Source organism: Euprymna scolopes, chromosome 3 (assembly GCF_053919585.1).
Source record: "Euprymna scolopes isolate OS-2025 chromosome 3, ASM5391958v1, whole genome shotgun sequence".
Lineage (NCBI taxonomy): Eukaryota > Metazoa > Mollusca > Cephalopoda > Sepiida > Sepiolidae > Euprymna > Euprymna scolopes.
The window spans coordinates 185496871-185517954 of NC_136484.1; the positions used below are offsets into that span (position 1 = coordinate 185496871).

The window sequence follows — 21084 nt, forward strand, 5'->3', positions numbered from 1 at the left end:
ATCACAATGCGAGGAATGAGATATAGTCGGTGGTGATGAGAGAAGACGAAAATAAGTGGCGATTTACAAATCAATAAGTGCACACATATATGTCTATATATACATATATTTATTCAATTGTATAAAATACAAATGTCTTACTTGTTATGTCTGTGACAATATCCGTAATATATTTCGGGGAAAAAATTCCCCTTTTCAAATGGTTTGTGTGACAGATCGATTCAAAACATGCCGGATGATGACGCAAAAAATGAATTGTGTGGAGCCTCGCAGCAAATGTAAAGTGGGGATTTATATGTATGGTGTGTTTTAGGTAATTAACATATTGTTGTAGTTGTTAGATTTCTCTTTTTTTTGTCCATTTTGTTTAATATACATATATTTTTTTAGTTTATAACTTGTTGCTTTTGCATGATCCTTATTTTGTATATTCTATATCTATATGTGAGCCTGCATGTGAGTGTATATTTGTGTACACGTGTATCTGTATGCGGGTATGTATGTAGGTATGTATATGTGTATGTATCTATGCGTATGTATATGTGCGTCTATATGTATGGATGCATGTATATGCATATTGTATGTATATGTATACGTATATAATTGTCGTTTAAATCATTTTCTTTGAGAAATCCTGTCTATTGAAACACACACACACACACACACACACACACACACACACACACACACACACACACACACATATATATATAAAGGAATGATCTAAGTTATATGTTCATCAACGTTTCGTCTTTATTCCAAGACTGCCTCGAGATGAAATAAAGATGAAAGGTTCATGAACATATAACTAGGTTTATTCGTTTTTAGCTCGCCATCTCATCGGAATATTATTTCGTTTATTTTTACCATATATATATATATATATATATATATATATATATATATATATATATATATATATATATATAATGAAATCTCACACTGGTAAACAAAAAATGCTTTGTGACATGATAAGAGAACGGAAGCGAAAATGTACACATGCCGTATAATTGACACGATACTGATGACCCCAATGAAAAGCTGCGCCCCCAAAGCCGATGTAGGTGTATAGCGGGAAATGTAGGAGGCCGCTTGTTGACTAACACCGATAATGAAAATCTGCAATGTCAACGAGTCAGCTTGCATCGTATTTGTAAAATGGCGGTTAAATGCATATTCTTTTTGCACGTACAAAAAACAAATGTTTCTTTCGCTGAAATTGTATAAAAATGTCCACGATCAAATGAGACTTGTCCTCAAAAGTACGGAATTCCATCCAAAGAAATAAAGTTCGTTAATTTGTATCATGTAGTTCATAATAAGAATTCTCTTCTTTTCAACACTTGTAAGTTGTACAACGATATCACAATTCTTTGCACTAATATATGAATAAACAGTGAATCGTGCGATTTGTGCTTCTATATTTTTGAGATGAGGATTGATAATTCGTATAATTTGGATTACTCTGATTATTGTTCTCATCTTGAAAGTTATTCACAAGTAGTAACGGATAAAAGTATTGTATAAAATTCTATACTAGTATAAAATCCTAGGTAAAGTTCTAAGTGACACTCTTCTGGAGATTGAACGTTCAATCCTCAGTGCGAGTAGTACTAAGAATACAATTGCAAATTACCTAAGACGTCTACTCGATCATGGATGATGGGACGAAGACATACTACCTTCCTGGATTAAATGAATGGTTTCGTTTGAAGTTTCGTGCAGATTCCAGAATTCGACAGAAAGATACTTAAGTTCGATGCGATATACATGAAGAAGATCTGGGAGTTAATTGGCCGAAACGTTATGGAAATAACATACCAGATGGGAACAGTAGTCGGAATAATCGAAATTGTATTGGTGTAAAATACAGACAAGACAATGCGGAATCACATCTAGAAACTCGTAGATGGTTATTTTTGTAGCATCATCTTTCGGTGACAATTTCTAATTTTCCCATTTTTCTGTTTTTCATTGAATTCAGGATGTATATAAGACAGAAGATAGGATGTTAGAAAGGGAGACAACCATGTCAACGGGAGGTGAGTTATTTTCTCATCTTCTGGACTGAAAGCGTAGTCTGGTTTCTTTACTAAGTTGTATTTGTTGCATTAGTCTATATTTAATTCCGAAGACTGGTTTTAGACAAGGGGTTCACCGCTGTGAAGAAGACACTAATATTCTGTGTGATTTCTACTATTACAATGAATTTTACCAAACACTTTGAAGCTGTGCGCTTTTTGTGGTTCAGAAATGATGGCGTCCTTCATACGAACGTTTCTTAGGAGCTGATACATTTATTAATAATTACGTGAAAGAAGGTTTCTATTTATCAACTACGCAGATATCCAATTCCTTAATTAAAAATTTTGCTTCGGGTTAGTTCACTCTCACGGATAATGTACTAAGGAATTCTAACTTATAATGTATATGAAATAACCAATATATATATATATATATATATATATATATATATATATATATATATATATAATATGAAGCTGACCGTCTGTGTGTGTGTCTGGTCACGAATAGGCTCCTATATGGTTGACTATTATAGAAAACTGATCACATATAATAATGGATGTATCGAGACAGGAATGGGTATGCTTGATCTGGCATAATGATGATTCATTAAAATTGTGGGGTCTGCGTACGCGCCTGGTCCACAAAGTATGGGAATAAAAAATTTAAAACTAAAAAAAAAAACGTTTACAAGTGTTTTTGATATAGATGTACATAAGAATACACTGATAAGTATGTTTTAACATAAATAGGGATGGTATAATAAAATTGTGGGGTCTGCGTTCACGTCTGGCCTCCATAGAATGGAAATAGGCACAAACTTTAATAAAGGCTTTTCATATCTATATGCGTAAGTATACTTTGATAATTATGTTTCAGTTTGAAGAAATATGGTATAATAAAATTATGGGGTGTTCGTTCGCGCCTGACTTCCATAGAATGGAAATATGTGAGAAAGTTTAACAAGGTTTTTTAATATAGATCCACAGAATGTTGTGATAAGTGTTTCAGTTTGAACAGGTATGGTATAATAAATTATGGGGTTTATCTATTTTATTTTTACTTTCATCATATTTTGCTTTGGTTTGATACCCCCAAATTCGAAGCATTCTCTTTACAACCCTTCCTTTTCATAACCTATCATACTTTCATAAATCAGAGTCCATTTTCTGTAGGCTGTTTTTGAACCCAGTCAACGGTGGGTACTTTTGCTAATATATATATATATATATATATATATATATATATATATATATATATATATATATATATATATATATACGCAGAATATTCAGTGTAGCTTAATCGCCATATATATTTTATAAATTACTAACTAGATCTATATACTTTCGTATATTAATTTTATGTGAGTAAATGAAGTAGTTAATTATATATATATATATATATATATATATATATATATATATATATATATATATATATACGACAAACAACCACAGAATTCGCGCATAAGCCTGAAGAATCCTAGAGTGGATGCAACGCGGAATATTCAGTGTAGCTTAATCATCATATACATTTTATAACTTACTATATATATATATATATATATATATATATATATATATATATATATATATATATATATATATATACTAAGTTCGTTTAATGAATACAAGAAATATTTCCTTTTCCCGTTATATATCTGTCTCAACGAGAAAAGTTCTGGGAAAGAATTCAAATGTGACTTTAGTCCAGGATTCGAATCTTACAACAAGTGATGCATTTATATATGGCCACGCCGATGAATCTTAGTTTAAATGAAACATACGTATGTGGTTATTATATGAGAACCGAGTTTCACATACAAGCGAAGACGGGAATGAGGCGGAGAGACCTACATTTAATTGGAGGCTCCACCTCCATTTTAAATTTCATATCGTCGGATTTCATCCATTTTAATAATCATATATATATATATATATATATATATATATATATATATATATATATATAGTCTTGGAAGTTTCTTTAAAACCTTTAAAACTATAAAAAAATATCCTTCGTTGGAACATTATTTTGTCAGTACGCCAATTAATCTCCCGACGATGAGTAGTTTTACTTACATGGACAAACAATTGTATCTATGTTCTTAAAGGATCAGTGTTTTTACCATAACACACTTTCTCGGAGATTTAAAAAGAATAGTATATATACACAACTACTTACATCAATATTCATCATACAATGGAACATGAAGAAAAACAGGCCCTGCAAAACAAAAACAAAAAAAATAAAAATAAAAAATAAATAAAAATAAAAATAAATAAATAAGATAAATAAATAATAAATAAATAAAATAAATAAAACATTAGTTAAGTTGCGTTAAAATATTAGTGCCTTTCGATTTTACTATTAATATGCGACAAATTTAGGCACGACAAACAACTTTTACTGATTCCTATTAGTGTGATTTTTGAATGTGCTCCGACGAACTCTCAGCACTGATGCATTCTCCGTGTTGACAGATTCATTAATCTTTATCTTTGAGTGACTTTTAGGACTAGATAAGCCATGACTTATTAGTGCAAGAATTCTTTTAATACTTTGAAAAGAAAAGTTTCTAAGTAGTAAATAAATATGTTTATGTAAGACATTTGTAAGTTGATTTAAACGTAGACGTAGATTTAGATTTTCATTTCTAAACAAAGATGGCGTCATTATTGCTTATATATTTGTTTTCGATGATTTGATTCTAGCATATAATGAGAAAAGAGGCTGTTTCACTATTTGGATGCGATATATATATATATATATATATATATATATATATATATATATATATATATATATATATATATATCTCAAAACATATCTCGTTTTGTTTATCTTTCTTTCTGTCATGTTACATTTGCACAGAATATTTTCGGTCCCTGTTTCCACTGCGTTCTTTCTTTGTTTTCATATTTTATCCACATCTGAATTGTTCTAAGCACTTGTCAGTTCTATTGCCCATTCATGATGATTGTAACTATAATCCCACTATAGAAAGGGCGTTTATACGTTCAATAAATTCGTAGTTCCTAATTTTATAGCTAAGATACTGTATTCTACAGAAATTTATTCATAAAATTAGGTTCTCTAATTACAGAAATCCCTAATATCTATATTAATATTGTGTGACCACTTCTAATTTTTCTGTGTACATGGATGTATTTCTCGTCTCTGCGTAATTTACGCGTTATTATTTTTTTTACTACTAGAAGGGGCGAGGGCAGGCGCCTGGCCTTGGCCGGTGGTAAAATACGCTTAAATATATTTTAATTCATGCAAATTCCGTATTTATTATTGCAGAGCCAATTCTCTATTGAATATTATATTGTATCTAATATCAGGTTGACAAGAAAGTTCATGTGGTTTTTAACTTTTAAATTAAGATGAACATATTTCGGTTCAAACAAGAATTTATTGATCGAAATAAGCACCATTAGAATCGACACATGCAAAACAAGTGCATTTATGTCAGCAACGTAAAAATCTTGCGTTCTGGTGGCGATGCAGTCGATGAAGGCGTTTTTGGATATCGCTTAGGTTTTTGAAGCTTTTCTCACTCAGAAAATTGTCGAAATGCTTAAAAAGTAATAGTCAGTAAGTGAGAGATCTGGAGAGTATGGCGGATGAGTTTCGTTACCCAATTTGTTCAACTTCTTCAGGGTCGATTCAACAGCGTGCGGTTAGGCATTTTCGTGGAGGTAATTAGGCCTTTTCTGTTGACTAATTGTGGGTTTCTGATTCATTTCATCCATCTGTTGACAGTACTTCTCCGCTGTAATTGTTTCGTCTACATTACAAAAACTGTAAAGAATGCGACCGGTCGCAGACCACCGAACAGTCAGCATGACCTTCTTGTAGTGCAACTCTGGCTTAGGGAAGTGTTGTGGAGCTTCCTTGGCATTTAATAACTGAGCTGAGCATCACCGGTTATCATAAAGAACCCACTTTTCATCTCAGGTAAAACCCGGTCGAAAAACGGGTCGTTTTTTTGCGTAAAAGAAGGGAAGACAAACACTTCATAACAGCGTTTCTTTTGGTTGTCGTTCAATTCGTGAGAAACGCATTTATCACGACTTTTGTTTTACCAAACTGTCTACCTTGTGGTTGGAATTCGTTGTATGTTAAGTCTAATTCAGAAGCAAGTTCTGGCTCAGTTGTGTGTGGATTGGCTTCGACTGCGGCTCGAAACCAAAACATTTAACGCTCCAGTTGAGCCTCCTACCAATGTAGCTATCACAAGGTAAGCAAGAAATATTTAATATTAAACGGCTTAAAGAAATGAATTGAATTTGGGTATGCGCTAAAGTAATAGACATATGTCGGTGAGTTTAAATGAATATTTCGCATTTTAACTTCCTTACATATGTACGCGTTGTTCATCAATCCAAACAAAAGTTTTACTCGTTATGAACCATCGTTAGTGTTTTATTATTATTTCCTTTTAATTTCAGTTTTACACAGTTTAAGAGTTTATCGGTAAACTATTTTTACACGAACACACACACACACATCTTCAGATTTATTTATATAGATTAATCAACTATTTATTAAATTCACAAATAAAATTGCAAAAAGCAAAAAAAAAAAAAAATAAATAAATAAATAAAAAGTGCAATAAAAATTAAAAAAAAAATTAAATCGGTCAGAATATATTTTCGGTTTCTTCATAAATAAGGTAGCCATTTTAATATTTTGTAAGTAATTGAAAGAAAAAGAATGAATTGAAACTTTGAAATTTGGAATGAATTGGAATTATTTAAACTACAGAATACAGAGTCATTTAAATAAGCTTTAAACTTCTTAGCAGGTTCTCATGCATTAAAACTTTGAAAGTTTGGAGAACTATGTGCATCAACTTATTTAATAGATTTAAACGACGTTAACTTAACAAGTAAACATTATTTAAATTACTCGGACTACTATTCTCATCTTGATTCGCATCCATAAAAAAGTTCGATAAATGTGACGTTGAGACTTCTTCATCTTTTACCTTCAAATCGTACTTGCGATCTTCATTTCGAATTGGTTAGTATTGCACTAGAAAATCTTCCAAGTTCTACAAGATGCACGAACGAAAATCTTGACAATATAATTGTAGCAACGATGCCACGAACAGCTTGAGCGAGAGCGACAAGAGACGCGAGGTGTAAATGGCCGAAAGTGAAATTGTTGATCAGAGATAAGGAAACAAGTAACGCGTTGAAAAAAAACAAAACAAAAACAAAAACAGGTCAAATAATAAATGAAAACAAAGAACTATTTATTTGTGTTTTCGTTGTTATTTGTTTTGATCTGATGAGTCCAACGAATCGTAGCAACACGAAAGACTTATGGGAGGGTGAGGTGTCGGTTTCGGTTGGTTGAAAAGAATAAATCTAATGAAACTAGACGAAGCAATTGGAACAGGTGGAAAAGGTCTTCAATAACGTGCATCGATAAGAACTAAGTGCACAAGACAACATAGGCAAAACACTCACTCGCTACTGCAACGACTTCAACGAGGAGAAACCAACAGCAACGGAATCTGTATCATCGTGCACTTTCATGTGATTAACAAGATCAGCTTTGGTCACACACCTCACAGATCCAAAGATCTCCATGATTGGGCGGCAAAGTTTGGCGTTTCCTACATGCTCTCTTGAGCTTCGCTCGGTCCATCTTGGCTGCTTCAAAGTGTTCTGCGGCCTTGTATATCAGTGCCCTCAACAGCTTTCGATCATAAGCTAGGGACTCCCGACTGTCAACAGGAACATGAAAGCTCACCAGACTCTCCTTGATGCTATCGCGAAAACGTTTTTTGGGCTTGTGCTGGGTCTTTTTCCAAAAAAGAGCTCACCATAAAACAATTGCTTTGGGAGTCGATAGTCATCAAGCCAGCAGCCATACATACATACATACATACATACATACATACATACATACTACTACTACTACTACTACTACTACTACTACTACTACTACTACTACTACTACTACTAACAATAATACTATTATTAGCTACATTGGTTTTACGAACACTACACTATTCTGCATTTTGTAAACTCTCATTCAATTAACCAACGCCTACAAAAGCATAATTGTATTTCCCGTGATTTATGACAAATACTAGTAAATAACGCTAAGATAATACATCCCGAAACCAAGAAAAAATTAAAAATACTCGTTACTAGTGGGGATTGGCTCAGTGATAGAGCTTTAGGCCTATATTTTTATGTCCTTATGTCGAATTGCTGTAGTTTCAGCCACGCTGATAAGCCATATAACGATGAAACTCATGTCTGTGGATAATTGATAATTGTTTTAAAAATATATACATGTCACTTCACATTTGGGTGCATCTGATTGGAGAGGGAAAATGTTCTTAATTAGCATGTAGGTTAAATGTTTCTCGCTCAAAAGCATTGCAGGCAAAATAAACAAATAAATAACACGACCGAATATTCTTCTGTACGCGCGTAATTTTATGCTTTGTATGAGAAGATATATCACTTGTCCATTTCATATCCGTTTTCAAATAGATATATTTGGGTGTGAACTGTAATGTCATGACATAATTGATAGATATAATCTACACATGTTTTTTTAAGGTTAGATCAATAATCCAGCCCGAATCTCGTTTTGGTGTGGATTTTGTCCTCGTCAAAATGAAAGTTGGTGCTCATTAATCTACAAGACATTTCTTTACCCAGTGAGATCAATCAAGCTATTTTACCCACAGCTGCGAAACCATGACCCTATTTGAACTTTTTACATCTTTTAATGTCATTTCCCGCCATATTTAGAATCTTTTAAATAATTTCTCACGCATTTGATTTCTTTTAATTTTCTTTAAAAAACATTACTTTGTTTTTGCTGTCAAAATCTGCATTCTCATTTTTTCTAATTTGTAAAGATTTTTTTTTATCGTTTTCTTTTCTTTTTCAGAAATCGTCTTTTCCCATTTCCTTTATTTAAAAAAAAAGTTTTTACTTCATGTATATTTTTAGAGTTTTATTTTTTCTCATTTTTATTTCTTTAGTTTTTTCTTCTTTTTCTTTCTTTTTTATTTCACATTTAGTTTGTCTATTCTTTTTCTTCACTTTTCTTATGTTTCTTTTTTATTCACTCTTTTTTACTTGACTTTTTCTCCTTTTGATGCAATTTAATTTTTTTCTCTTTCCTTATCTCGTCTTTTCACCCCTTTCTCTTTTTCTCTTCTGCTTATTCCTTTCTTTTTCCTTCCTTCTCTTGTTTGCTCCCTTTCTTTTTCCTTCCTTCTCTTGTTTGCTCCCTTTCTTTTTCTTTCCTTCTCTTGTTTGCTCCCTTTCTTTTTCCTTCCTTCTCTTGTTTGCTCCCTTTCTTTTTCTTTCCTTCTCTTGTTTGCTCCCTTTCTTTTTCCTTCCTTCTCTTGTTTGCTCCCTTTCTTTTTCTTTCCTTCTCTTGTTTGCTCCCTTTCTTTTTCTTTCCTTCTCTTGTTTGCTCCCTTTCTTTTTCTTTCCTTCTCTTGTTTGCTCCCTTTCTTTTTCTTTCTGTTTGCCCCTACCTACTCCTGTCTGCCCTTTCTCATCTTCATTCTTTTGAAATGTTCTTTCATTTCATTTTCAAATCCCGTCTCATGTGATTCTTAAGAGTGTTGTTCCAAAAGTAAGGCCTCCTATTTTTAAACTCTAAAACTAAAACGTCGAAGGGCTACGAAAACGGGAGTAACACTCATTAAAACAAGCGGACTTTTCTGCTCGAGAAATTAGTATTATACATAGTCACACATTTCTCATGCACTTTTGCCAGCATCTTTTGATGCCTCGGCCGTAAAAGTCCAGAGCGCGCTTTGTCCCTCACATTTCTGTCTCCACTCTGAAATCATTGAACCCATCTCATATCTGTGCTGACATCAATTGCATCGGTTTCGTAAACGTTTAACATGAGCCAGTGAATGTTGATCGGTTTAAGTTTTGCTGCATGGAAGAATTTAATGACGCATCATAGCTTCTGACGCGCGTCCATGACAGTGGTTGCTTTCTTAGAGTCTTCCACCGTCAATATCTTCAACAGAAAGATAAAACTTTAGGGTCATGGATGCATAAGTTCAATCATCATAACAATGCAATTTACAATCCCGTCTGATCCATGCGGTTAGATTAAAAAATAGGAGGCATTACTCGTAGAACGTCTCTCGCATTTCATGTCATACTTGTTTGTAGTGTCTCTTATTTTCATGTGTCTTCTGATTATCTGATATCCTTTCCCTTTTATTATTCCTTTCTATATCCCCATCTTTATTTCCTGTCTTACCTGCATATCTGTACGAGCTATTTATTTTCGCCAGTCTCAGTGTGTCTTTCATGGTGCTATTAGATTAGGTTGTCGAAAAATACCAACTTCCTGACTTAGAATGCACCAAACATTGATATTATTGTTTTTCTCCTTTTCCTTTGCAAAACTCAATAATGTTGTGCAAAGCCAAAAACAAAAAATAACTTTTTCTCAACAAAACAACCAAACCAAACACCATAAATAAATACCTGATATAAAGAACATAAAGCATTAAAGCTCTTATGTAAAAGGGTTGATATACCATAAACAAAACAACCAGATTACCAATTATGAGATTATGCATTAAATAAACCGAAAAAGGTTTATATGCCTTTAAACAAAACAACTATGAAGAAGCATTTGAAGATATAAAAACTTAACACATATAAACTTTTACAAAAATGACCGGATTCGATATTAAATAACGAAAAAAGAGTTGATTTTCAATCAAATCGATTGATTGCCTGTTGTAGTTGGGGAACCATTACGGTGCACCGGGGCAAAGCTTCACATGTCTCTCGCAGTGACTTTGTCCACAATGCATTGTAGTGTACATTGCACTGTAGAGAACCTACTGTTGATTTTATAAAATTAAATTTATAACTAATGGCTTGATGGTTCTAAATGCAAAAGCCAAGTATCATGTTTCGATTGTGCTCTAAACAGAGACATTCATTTCGGACGCGCCCTTGTCATAGCAAAGAACTTACTGCTGATTTTTTTATGTCTGGCCTTACTACCTGTGCGATGATAGGGTTTTGAATTTAAGTTAAAATGAAAAATCATGCTTCAATTGTACTTTAAACAGAAACACTCATTTCAAACGCTTCCATGTCATATCAAAGTATTTATTGCTGATTTTATATGTCGGTCCTTTCGGCTTATGTCATAATAAAACTTCTCAAATTCACTTGTGATGTCAGGCTGTGTAAAGTGTTCCTTCTTGCATCGAATTATTTTGATTATTGGTTATTGATACTTATCGAAGACATTCCGATACAAAACCTATTTAATAACTGCCAAGCACATAAAGTATCTTCGTGTGAGATTTCATAGAAATCAACCCATCCATTTTCGAGTCCATAGGAAGCAAAATCGCACACACATACATACACACACATACACGCATACAGACACACGCAGAGACAAAGTTCCTTTTATTTATTAGCACAGTAAATAGGCAGATACATGCCATTAAGGCTCTCACAGTAAATTGGCTTAAAAATTCATGCAAATAATTTTTGTGTTCCTTCTAACAAAACTGTCTCCATATTTCTATTTCTCCAGCGAATGGAACATTTTCCAGCGTAAAATTAACCCCAATATTTCATCAGAATGTCGATTTTGAGTTTACTGTTTATTTTATTATTTTTCTTTTAATATTTGTTTTCTTTATGAGTTTGCTTTATTACGATTATTATAAATATTTTTCCATTTCACTCTTTCTAACCTAAAATGCACCAAACTTTGATGTGATTGGTTTTCCCTTTGTAAAACTCAATCATGATCTGCAAAGTCAAAAACAAATAAAACAAAACCAATTTTCTCTACACAACTACCACACATCATGAATAAATATTTAAAGATATAAAGAACTTGACGTATAAAACCTTTTTTTCCAAAATTCCACGTTGTCAACACATGCACGGACTTGGAGTTTATATTCATAAAACCCTCCCCAATGACTAGGTAATCTTAGCTAGAATCAGGTGACTAGGCCTTCATGTGCTTTAAAATAACTTTACAACATAGTGTCAGCTACCTATATTCTCTTTATCGCTCTCCATCGACCCAGGACTATACTTTAATCAATGATGTCTTTGACAGTGTGAATGGAGCATCCACCCTTGACTCTAGCAACCAAATACATGTATTTGGTGACTTTAACGCCCTCATAGTAATTAGCTTATCTTCTCTCACTAGACTGATATAACTAGTAGCATCATCCATATCTTTTCTATATCCCATTCCTTGACACAGGCAATAACATTCTCGACCCGTCTCCCAGATCGCCAAGACCAGCAAGCCTTACTTCTGGATCTATATCTGACAACAGTTCCAGAGAATTGTGTAAGAAATACCCATTACCTACTCGGGAGTGCTGATCGTGCATCACTCTAAACTCTCGAGTTGAAGAGCTATTGCTCAAAGCAACAAGGTACTGCACCAAAGCTGATTGGGATGCCATTAGAGATCACATCAGAGATGCCACATGGGGAAATGTATTTTCTCTTCCTGCGGAACAGTGCAAAAATGAAACAACTGAATGGTTCAAATCAGCACTTGAGCACATGTTCCCACATGCAAGTTCTATAGAAAACACTACTCTTCCCAATGGTTTATTACTACATGCGCAGCTGCCATTGCTCAGAGGCAACATGCATACCGTAGATTTATCCATCATAAGTCCTGTACAAACAGACAAAAGTATATAGAAGCTAGAAGTAATTGTAAGAAAGAAGTAGCGACAGTTAAGAGAGAATATACCAAAACCGCGCATTGAAGCACAGAAATTAGGAACGCATGTAGTAAATAATAGACAATCAACAATTCCCCCACTATCCAACAATCATGAGGTTGTTTGCACAGCAACCGAGAAAGCTAACATGTTTACCCGTCAGTTTGTTTCAAACTTTACCTTGGACTCAGCAAACCACTCACTCCCTGATTTTTCTTTGCAGACAGAAACCACATTAGATGATCTGAAAATCACCTTTCTCCTGTTCTTTCCAAATTTTACAACAAATAATTTAACGAATCTTGTTTTCCTGACTGTTGGAAAATTGCTTCTGTAATAGCAGTTTTCAAGAACTCTGGCGAAAGAACTGACCCAATAAATTATCGTCCCATTAGCCTTCTCCCTCTTTTCGCCAAAATATTTGAATCCATAATTAATCAAATTCTAGCCCACCACCTTACAGTTGCTAAACCTCTGTCCGACCATCAATATGGATTTAGGCAAGCCCGCTCTACTGCAGATATTCTTACTGTAATCTATGAACGTATATACCATGCACTGGATAAGACAAGAGAGAGGAGGGCAGCAGCCCTACATATATCTAAGGCTTTTAACAGGGTATAGCATGATGGTCTTCTTATGAAAATCAGATCCTATGGCATTACTGGAAGAATACTTAACATAATTAAATCCTTCTTAAATAAGAAGAGAATCCAGGTTGTTCTTGATGGTCGTACATTTAAACAATATGGTATAAATGCGGGTTAACCTCATGGATCGACCCTTATTATTCCTGTTATTCATAAATGACCTCCCTGATAAAATTGTTTCTGAGATGGGTATATTTGCTGACGATAGCACGCTCTATAGCAGGCACGAGGGGAAAATGAACTAACACATATCGAAGGCAATGGCGGAAACCCTAGAGGAAGACCTTCAGTCTGTAGTAGAATAGGATCTAAAATGGCTGGTAACGTTCAACGCTGCCAAGATTAAGCGTGTTTCCTTTAATAATTACAAGAAACCTTCTCTAGCAGTAATAACTATGGCTAAAGATACACTACCTGAAAGTATTTCGTTTAAACTCCTCGGCTTAACGTTCACAGGGAACATGAGTTTGAACAAATACATCGAGAGCATTGCCAAGGCTGCTGCGAAGAAGGTGGGGTCTCTCTACTCTACTAGAAAGTTACTTACGCCTGAAAGTATCCTGTAGTTCTACAAGGCCATTATTTACCCATGTATGGAGTACTGCTATTATATTAAGGCTGGTGCATCTGCTACTAGTCTCTCACTCCTGGACAGATGCCAAAGGGAATTGCTAACCTGATAGGTTACGAACTGTCATCTAAGCTTCAATCTCTGTCACATCGACGAAATGTTGCATCCCTCTGCCTGTTTTACAAGTATTTTAATGTATGGATGCTCCGACGAACTACAAGTCCTTGTACCCCCTCGACATAAATAACCCCGACAAACCCGACAAGCAGCAAAGTACGACTCCTACACAAGAGCCTTCTACTCTATTAGTTTCTTCCTCAGAACTGCTACACTTTGGAATTCCCGTCCGGGTTCCTGCTTCCTAAACTGTACTGACATGCAGAAGTTCAAGTGTAATGTGAACAGACATCTTACTACTCAACCCCTTGCATAGTACCCCTGTAGCTTATGTACCTGATAGTAGCCCCCTATATCAAAGTGGCAATGTGCCTTGTTTGGGGTGAAAATGTAATTAAAAAATACTGTATTCGATATTAAATGACTTTAAAAGATTGGTATGCCTTTAAACACAAAGACCAAACCAAATTACACAAATAAAAATTTGAAGATATAAAAATTTATCAGCATTAAACTTTAAAAAAAAATGAATTTGGCATTAGAAAATCCGAAAAAGGTTGATATACCGTTAAACGAAACAGCCAACGTTTATACTGACTCTTTTCATCGTTTTTTTTTTCATTTTCATTACTGCGATCGTGGAATTCCACCTTCAAAACTTCTCAATCTATGTTCTGGTCTCCTTCCGCACTTCATCGCACAAAGCATCAGATACCCCCGACCAAAAAGAACATAATGTTGCTCTCATCACTTAACAAGTAAAATGATATAATTACCCCCAGGGTGCCTTTGTGTAACTTTGAGCGCATGCTGTTTAATTTCTGTGTCAGTGATTATAATGAGGATCCAGGTCTTCTTTTTGGGGTGAGAATGGTGCCGCTTCGCCGTACATAACCCCGTACAGTACAACAGAAACACGGCAAAATGATCGTTATTACTTATGTAAGATCAGCTTTAAAGTATTACATAATGTTGAGCAAAACTGAATTTATTTCATGATAACAAAATATTCTTATTGTTTTGACTCTCAAGTATATATCTCACCAAGTTAAGCACAGTTAATCAACCGAGAACTACATCACTTAAAAGCATATAAGATATCAACGGATACACACACACTACAGAGTCAAAACAATGTTGTCCTAGCTCTATTTATGAGTTATTTCTTAATGGTTTGGTTTGAGTTGATTGCTTTCTTTTACAGTCTATTAAACCTTTTCGGGTAAATAACTCGAAAAATAATGATATATTAAATACGGTCATTTTGCTAAAAGTGTTATGCTTCAGGTTGTTCATTTTTACGAGGGAGCTACCACTTATCAAGGCTCGAAAGCCACTCGAGGATAAGGGCTAATGAATTAAGTTGCTAGTGTATTAATTGTTAATGTTGTAAATTATTGTTCTTTATAGCTTCGAATATTTATTCATGGTGTTTGGTTTGGTTGATTTGTTTTACGGCGTATCAACACTTTTCATGTTATTTAGTGTTGAATCCTTCAATTTTTGTAAAACAATTTATGCTTCAAATTCTTTCAGATCTTCGAATATTTATTCATGGTGTTTGGTTTGGTTGATTTGTTTTACGGCGTATCAACCCTTACCCGTTTATTTAATGCCTTATTCGGTCATTTTGGTAAAACTTTCTATACTTCAAGTTCCCTGTATATTAAAATATTTATCCACGATGTTTACTTTGGTTGTTTTGTATTACGGAATATCAACTCTATTGGGGTTATTTAACAACGAATGCTGTTATTTTATTAACCATATTTATACTTTGAGTTCTTTATATCTTCAAATATTTATTCATGATTTTGGTTTGATTATTTTGTAGAGGAAAGTTGTTTTTTTTTATTTGCAGTTCACAACTGAGTTTAGCAAAGGGAAAGCCCCCCACCCCCCACACGCAAAAAAATAACATCAATGTTTGCTGCATTTTAGGCAAGAAAGCCAGTACCTTCAGACAGCCTGATCTGGTAGTAACGAATTTTATATAACTACGAGGTTACTATCATGATAAAGAATAGTATAGAGTGCTCGTAAAGTCTAAACACATCAGTGGATAGTCTTTAGTTATGATAACAACATTAGTTTGCCTTGGCACGATTCTGGTAACCGATGGGCTCAGGAATTACCAGGCTTTTCTTTATTTGGAATTGTTGTATTCGTCTCTAGGAGGTCCACTTTTCCAGTCATTACTCCCTGTTTCGGAAAGGGTGTTTATTTAAGATCCCCGTGGGCACTCTTATCTAGGAAAGCCGACGAGTATGTTCTCAGATATTTTAGACTCGATAAAAGAAGTCTCCGCCCCTCTATCTCTGAGGAGCTGGTGATCCCCTACCTTCCTACCTTGTGCCAGATTTTGATGCAGTGGGAAACATATAAATACCAACTGATTTCTTCTCACATATATGCCAACATTTTGCATACACTCCGTATTCTTCAGGGAGATCAGTTTCGTTTATCTTCTCGTCCAGGATTTTGTTTAATAGATTGCTTCACTTTTCAAATTTTGAGTAGTGGTAACAAAACAGTAGTACCGTCTTTTGGTTAGACTTTTAAACCTCTAATTTTTCTGTTGTTATTGTTCAAATAATGGAAATAGAGGACTGGACCTTTTTAGCAAGGCCTGATGGCTGACTCTGGTTGGCATCCATCATAGCTAGAATATCACTTCCAGATATAAGAATTTTTATACCATTTTTACCTCTTCCCGCCTGGCAAATAAAAGGATTGAGATGCCCTTTTTACCCTGAATGCCGGCCTGCCAGTATGTATTTTAGTTTTTAGTTATATTTTATATAAGTTTATAATTACATACGGTTTATTATTTTTTTTTTAATTAAAAGTTAATCTCTACTAATTGATAGGGTGTCTTCATCGACAGCCAAGGAAACATGCTGGACGGCTTGAGGAGACACCACATTTTAATATTTAGTCAGGGGTTACTTCTAATGGGAAGTATCCTCATGTAAGGGTGTGTAACAAACTTCTTTACAGAGAAACGGAAGATATGATAGTGTCTATTAGGTATTTAATACTTTAAAACTATTTAAAAACAAACGGTATTTATTTTATTATTAATCCTACAGTCTCCAAAATATAGGTGACAGTTGAATCAAATTTGGCACAAAGAGCCTTTTGGTTTGCCGAATATTGCATGAGTGATAGTGTCAAGATTATGTAAGGCAATTTTAATAGAGAATGACATATGCCGGAAATGAACGTTACGGGCACAATTCTGTTAAATCAATTTTATTCTTCGATATTTTTATCATCGTAAATAAACAAATATTCTTTTCAGCATTTCCACTACTACTACTACTACTACTACTACTACTGGTAAACATACTCCTTTGTGGACGTCTGGTGGCTTCATCTCTGCTATTAATCATTTCCACGTTCAAGAGAAATTTATAATGTTTTTTTCTATTTAAATTTTTGACTACCTGGAGTTAAAAAAAATTATGTTTTTTTTCTATCTAAATTATTGACTACCTAGAGTGCTCTATTCATCCGATACTTCATTCTTTGTCCATACATAATGTGTTCAGCATTTTCAGTAAAAAAAAACTTACTTGTAGACAATTGAGAATAGTGAAAATGTAAGTAAAAATCAACGTGGAATGGGCATCAATCGAGAGAAAACCGAACGTCCAAGTAAGACCCAACAACGGAAGCAGAACTGCGGTCGCTTTCAGTCCAACCCTGGAAGTAGAAAAAAGAGCACACACATAATCCAATATAAGACATTCTCTAAGATGAAGCAATTATTTTTGAACAGAATAGAATATTGCATGCAAAATTTACTTTTAAACAAGCTTTTATTAACAACCGGCGAAAACAATTAGAGCAATTTTTATCAGATATTTTTGTCGCTTCTTTTAAATTGTTGGAAGAGTTCCACTAAAAATGTCTAACATCATGCGTTTACTTTCGTATAAGAGAACCGGAAAACTATATTTTCTTCTTAACCACGAAGAAAGCAACCTTAAATTAAATACGAAACTAAGTCAAAAAGGATAATTTATAACCTTATTTAAAAATGTCTAACATCATGCGTTTACTTTCATATAACAGAACCATCAAGAAAGCAACCTTAAATACGAAACTAAAGGTAATTAACATTATTTGTAAGTCAAAAAGGATAATTTATTAGTAAATATAAAGAGAAATAAATCAGATCATTTTGTAAACAATGAACTGATTTTGTAGAAAACAGAAAGAAATGGCGAAACTTATGTAAGAATTATTTCATTCACAATAGTCCCTGTATGCACGTTTAAACTAAAATCGAACACATATCTGAGGAAGGAATATTTTTCCCAAACATCATATGTTATACAATTTTCACCAGGCCATACTAAGGCAAGTAAAAACACAAATGTGATGCTAAAAGTATACGAAAATGCACATATATTAATAAAAGGTGAATAAACGTATTTTAGAGACGACGTGTTTTCATTTCCGAGTGGTCCTAGACGTTGTATCAAAATTTACAGTTACCCAAAGGTGCTGAGTCCAATCCTGAACGAAGGCGGTGAAAAGTAACATTCAAAACAGAGAATACGCAACTATGTCCCAGAGCCTAGCTGGAGTCCGAACACGGTACTCCCGTAATAATAATAAAGGGTTGGGTTCAAGACTCCTAACAAACGGTTCCCCAGTTCGATACAAAACACCTGATGAAGGCTGGAGGGCAAAACGGCCGAAACGTTGTGACTATTACAACCAAGATGAGGAAGTCAGTCCGACAATCTCAATAAACGTATTTTATTCCACCGTTTAATGTCTTAAGTTGTTTCAGTTTGTATCGATTCGTTATATCTTTTCACACTAGACAATGATTGCAGCCAACTGCATCAACCTCTGTTTTCTGTTATTGTTCTAACTTTAAAAATTGTTTGAATTTATTATTTAAACCTGTGATGTATCTCCGTTAATTGTAAATTTCAGTGTGTGTGTGTGTGTGTGTGTGTGTGTGTGTATGCGCGTGCCTGTATTCATGTATCTGTATGTATATGCTTGCATTTTTGTATCAGCGCACCTATGTATGTGTATATGCGAATACCATTTAATGGCTATTTTTCTGAGTTCGGTTTGAAAAGCCCCACGTTCTTCTTATGAAATTGATCGATTCTGTTTCTACAATTCGGGAAACCTTAACGAAAAGTCAAAACACCGTTGTTTTTTGATCAACCAATAAACGTGAACTTTAACTAACCGAATATATATTTTTGTTTTCATTTTCAGAAGTGTTTTAATAGGAAAAAGGGGGAGACAATCAAGATTTTTATGATATTTCAACCAAAACTTTTCTGGTGATTCAAAAATGGTTCAGTAAAATAACGAAATCATAAAAAAAATGTACTGAAACATTTATTGAATTAACTTTAATTTTTCAATGTTCACTACATGAGTGACAATATTTAAAAATAAATATTAAAAACATTACAAATAAAATGTAACCTTGTGTATTTCAAAATAATTTATTTGTTTTAAATGTATAATTATAAAATAACGTTCAGTTATTATGAAATAGATGGAATAAAATATTTATAACTTTTAGAAAATATAATTATTTAGATGTAAAACGCAACCGTCAAATTAGAATATTTTGAAATATTTGCAGTTATTTTTCAGTAATTTTATTTGCTAAAACTTAAAATTATGAATTTTCTTAAAGATAAATTTCTTTTGTCTAAAGGAAAATTTAAAGACAATAACTTCTTAATTGAATGAATTTCGGTGAAATTATCCAATAAAAATCATTAAAATGTGGATTATCTACCATTTTTCCTACTAGAACTCTTCCGAAAATGAAAACAAAAAAATAATTTCAGATAGATCAAGTGTACTAGTGCTCAAATAAATGGTCCAGTTCTCGATCACGTGCGATGAACATAATTATCAGCCCCGCATCTTATCTAGACGATGAGATACATCAAAACAAAATTATGGTCATTGCTTGATGAAATACAAAGTGATTTCTGCACTATACCTTCCTAAATTTCGGCGAGATTTTCACCATGAAAAAGTATGAACGAAAAATCTACACAATTTATCCAAAAACGTATGAAAAGGCCCAATCCTGCTCCTCAACAATCTTACACCACATAGTATACACATAGTATACACATAGTATTCACATAGTATACACATAGTATACACACATGAGATGTGTAGTCTAAGCGTAACAAATTGAGTGAAGAAATTCTGACCCGCCCATTGTATTCACTGAACCACTTGCCCACCGACTACTTCTTTATTAAGCATCGACCGGAGGAAATGTTCACAAAATTCCGAACATCGACATACACATAAACTTCTTTATTCATTTTGTTTTTTATTTCGATCAGTTAAAGCTAATTTTCAAGAGTTAAAAGTTAGACGTAATGAAATTGTTTCCAACTTAATAAATTTAAGAAATAAAATCGATAAGTCACCACTTATCAACGCCCGAAGGTCACTCGAGGATAAAGGGTTAATGAGTATACTGTGATTATCGTAGTCATCGTTAGTGGCAGAAATTGAGTATAATTTGGCTATTTAAGGGGACGGATCGAAGAGAATTGTTTACATAGGACTTGAAGACGACTATATTGTATTCAGCTTGAAAGCATACCAGCGTTACAGAGTTACACAAGCGGGCAGTAATAGGAAATAAGCTTTGTTCATTGAATTTCCGTAAAGTAAATGTGAGAATAAAAATATATGTGAATTTTCTACAGTCTTAAGTTCGTTGTGATTTAGAGGATTGTCGGCAAAATTTTTACTTACCTTATAGCTGAAGTTTCTTCGGCAATCGCTCTGTGAGAGGAGCGGAATGATCTAAGCATAACGCGAATGACAATAGCCAGAACAATGGTGTTCAGCTGTTCAAATAGAAAAGAAAAAAATTATATGGTTTCTGAATTTTGGAGATGATTATTGATAAGTTAGATTATTTGGATTATTCA

At 33.8% G+C, this 21084-nt stretch overlaps 1 protein-coding gene across 3 annotated transcripts in view; it reads right to left on the reverse strand.

Annotated features, from left to right (window-relative positions):
• LOC145260389 (uncharacterized) overlaps positions 1–21084 on the reverse strand; it is a 649016-nt gene that overhangs the window by 64201 nt on the left and 563731 nt on the right. For all 3 annotated transcript variants that reach the window (XM_080118365.1, XM_080118344.1, XM_080118355.1), the window contains exons 24-26: positions 20906–21000; positions 17704–17833; positions 4213–4254 (exon numbers count right to left, since the gene is read on the reverse strand). In XM_080118365.1, coding sequence (XP_079974491.1) covers positions 4213–4254; positions 17704–17833; positions 20906–21000 — 267 coding nt within the window. The remainder of the gene's footprint in view (positions 1–4212; positions 4255–17703; positions 17834–20905; positions 21001–21084) is intronic.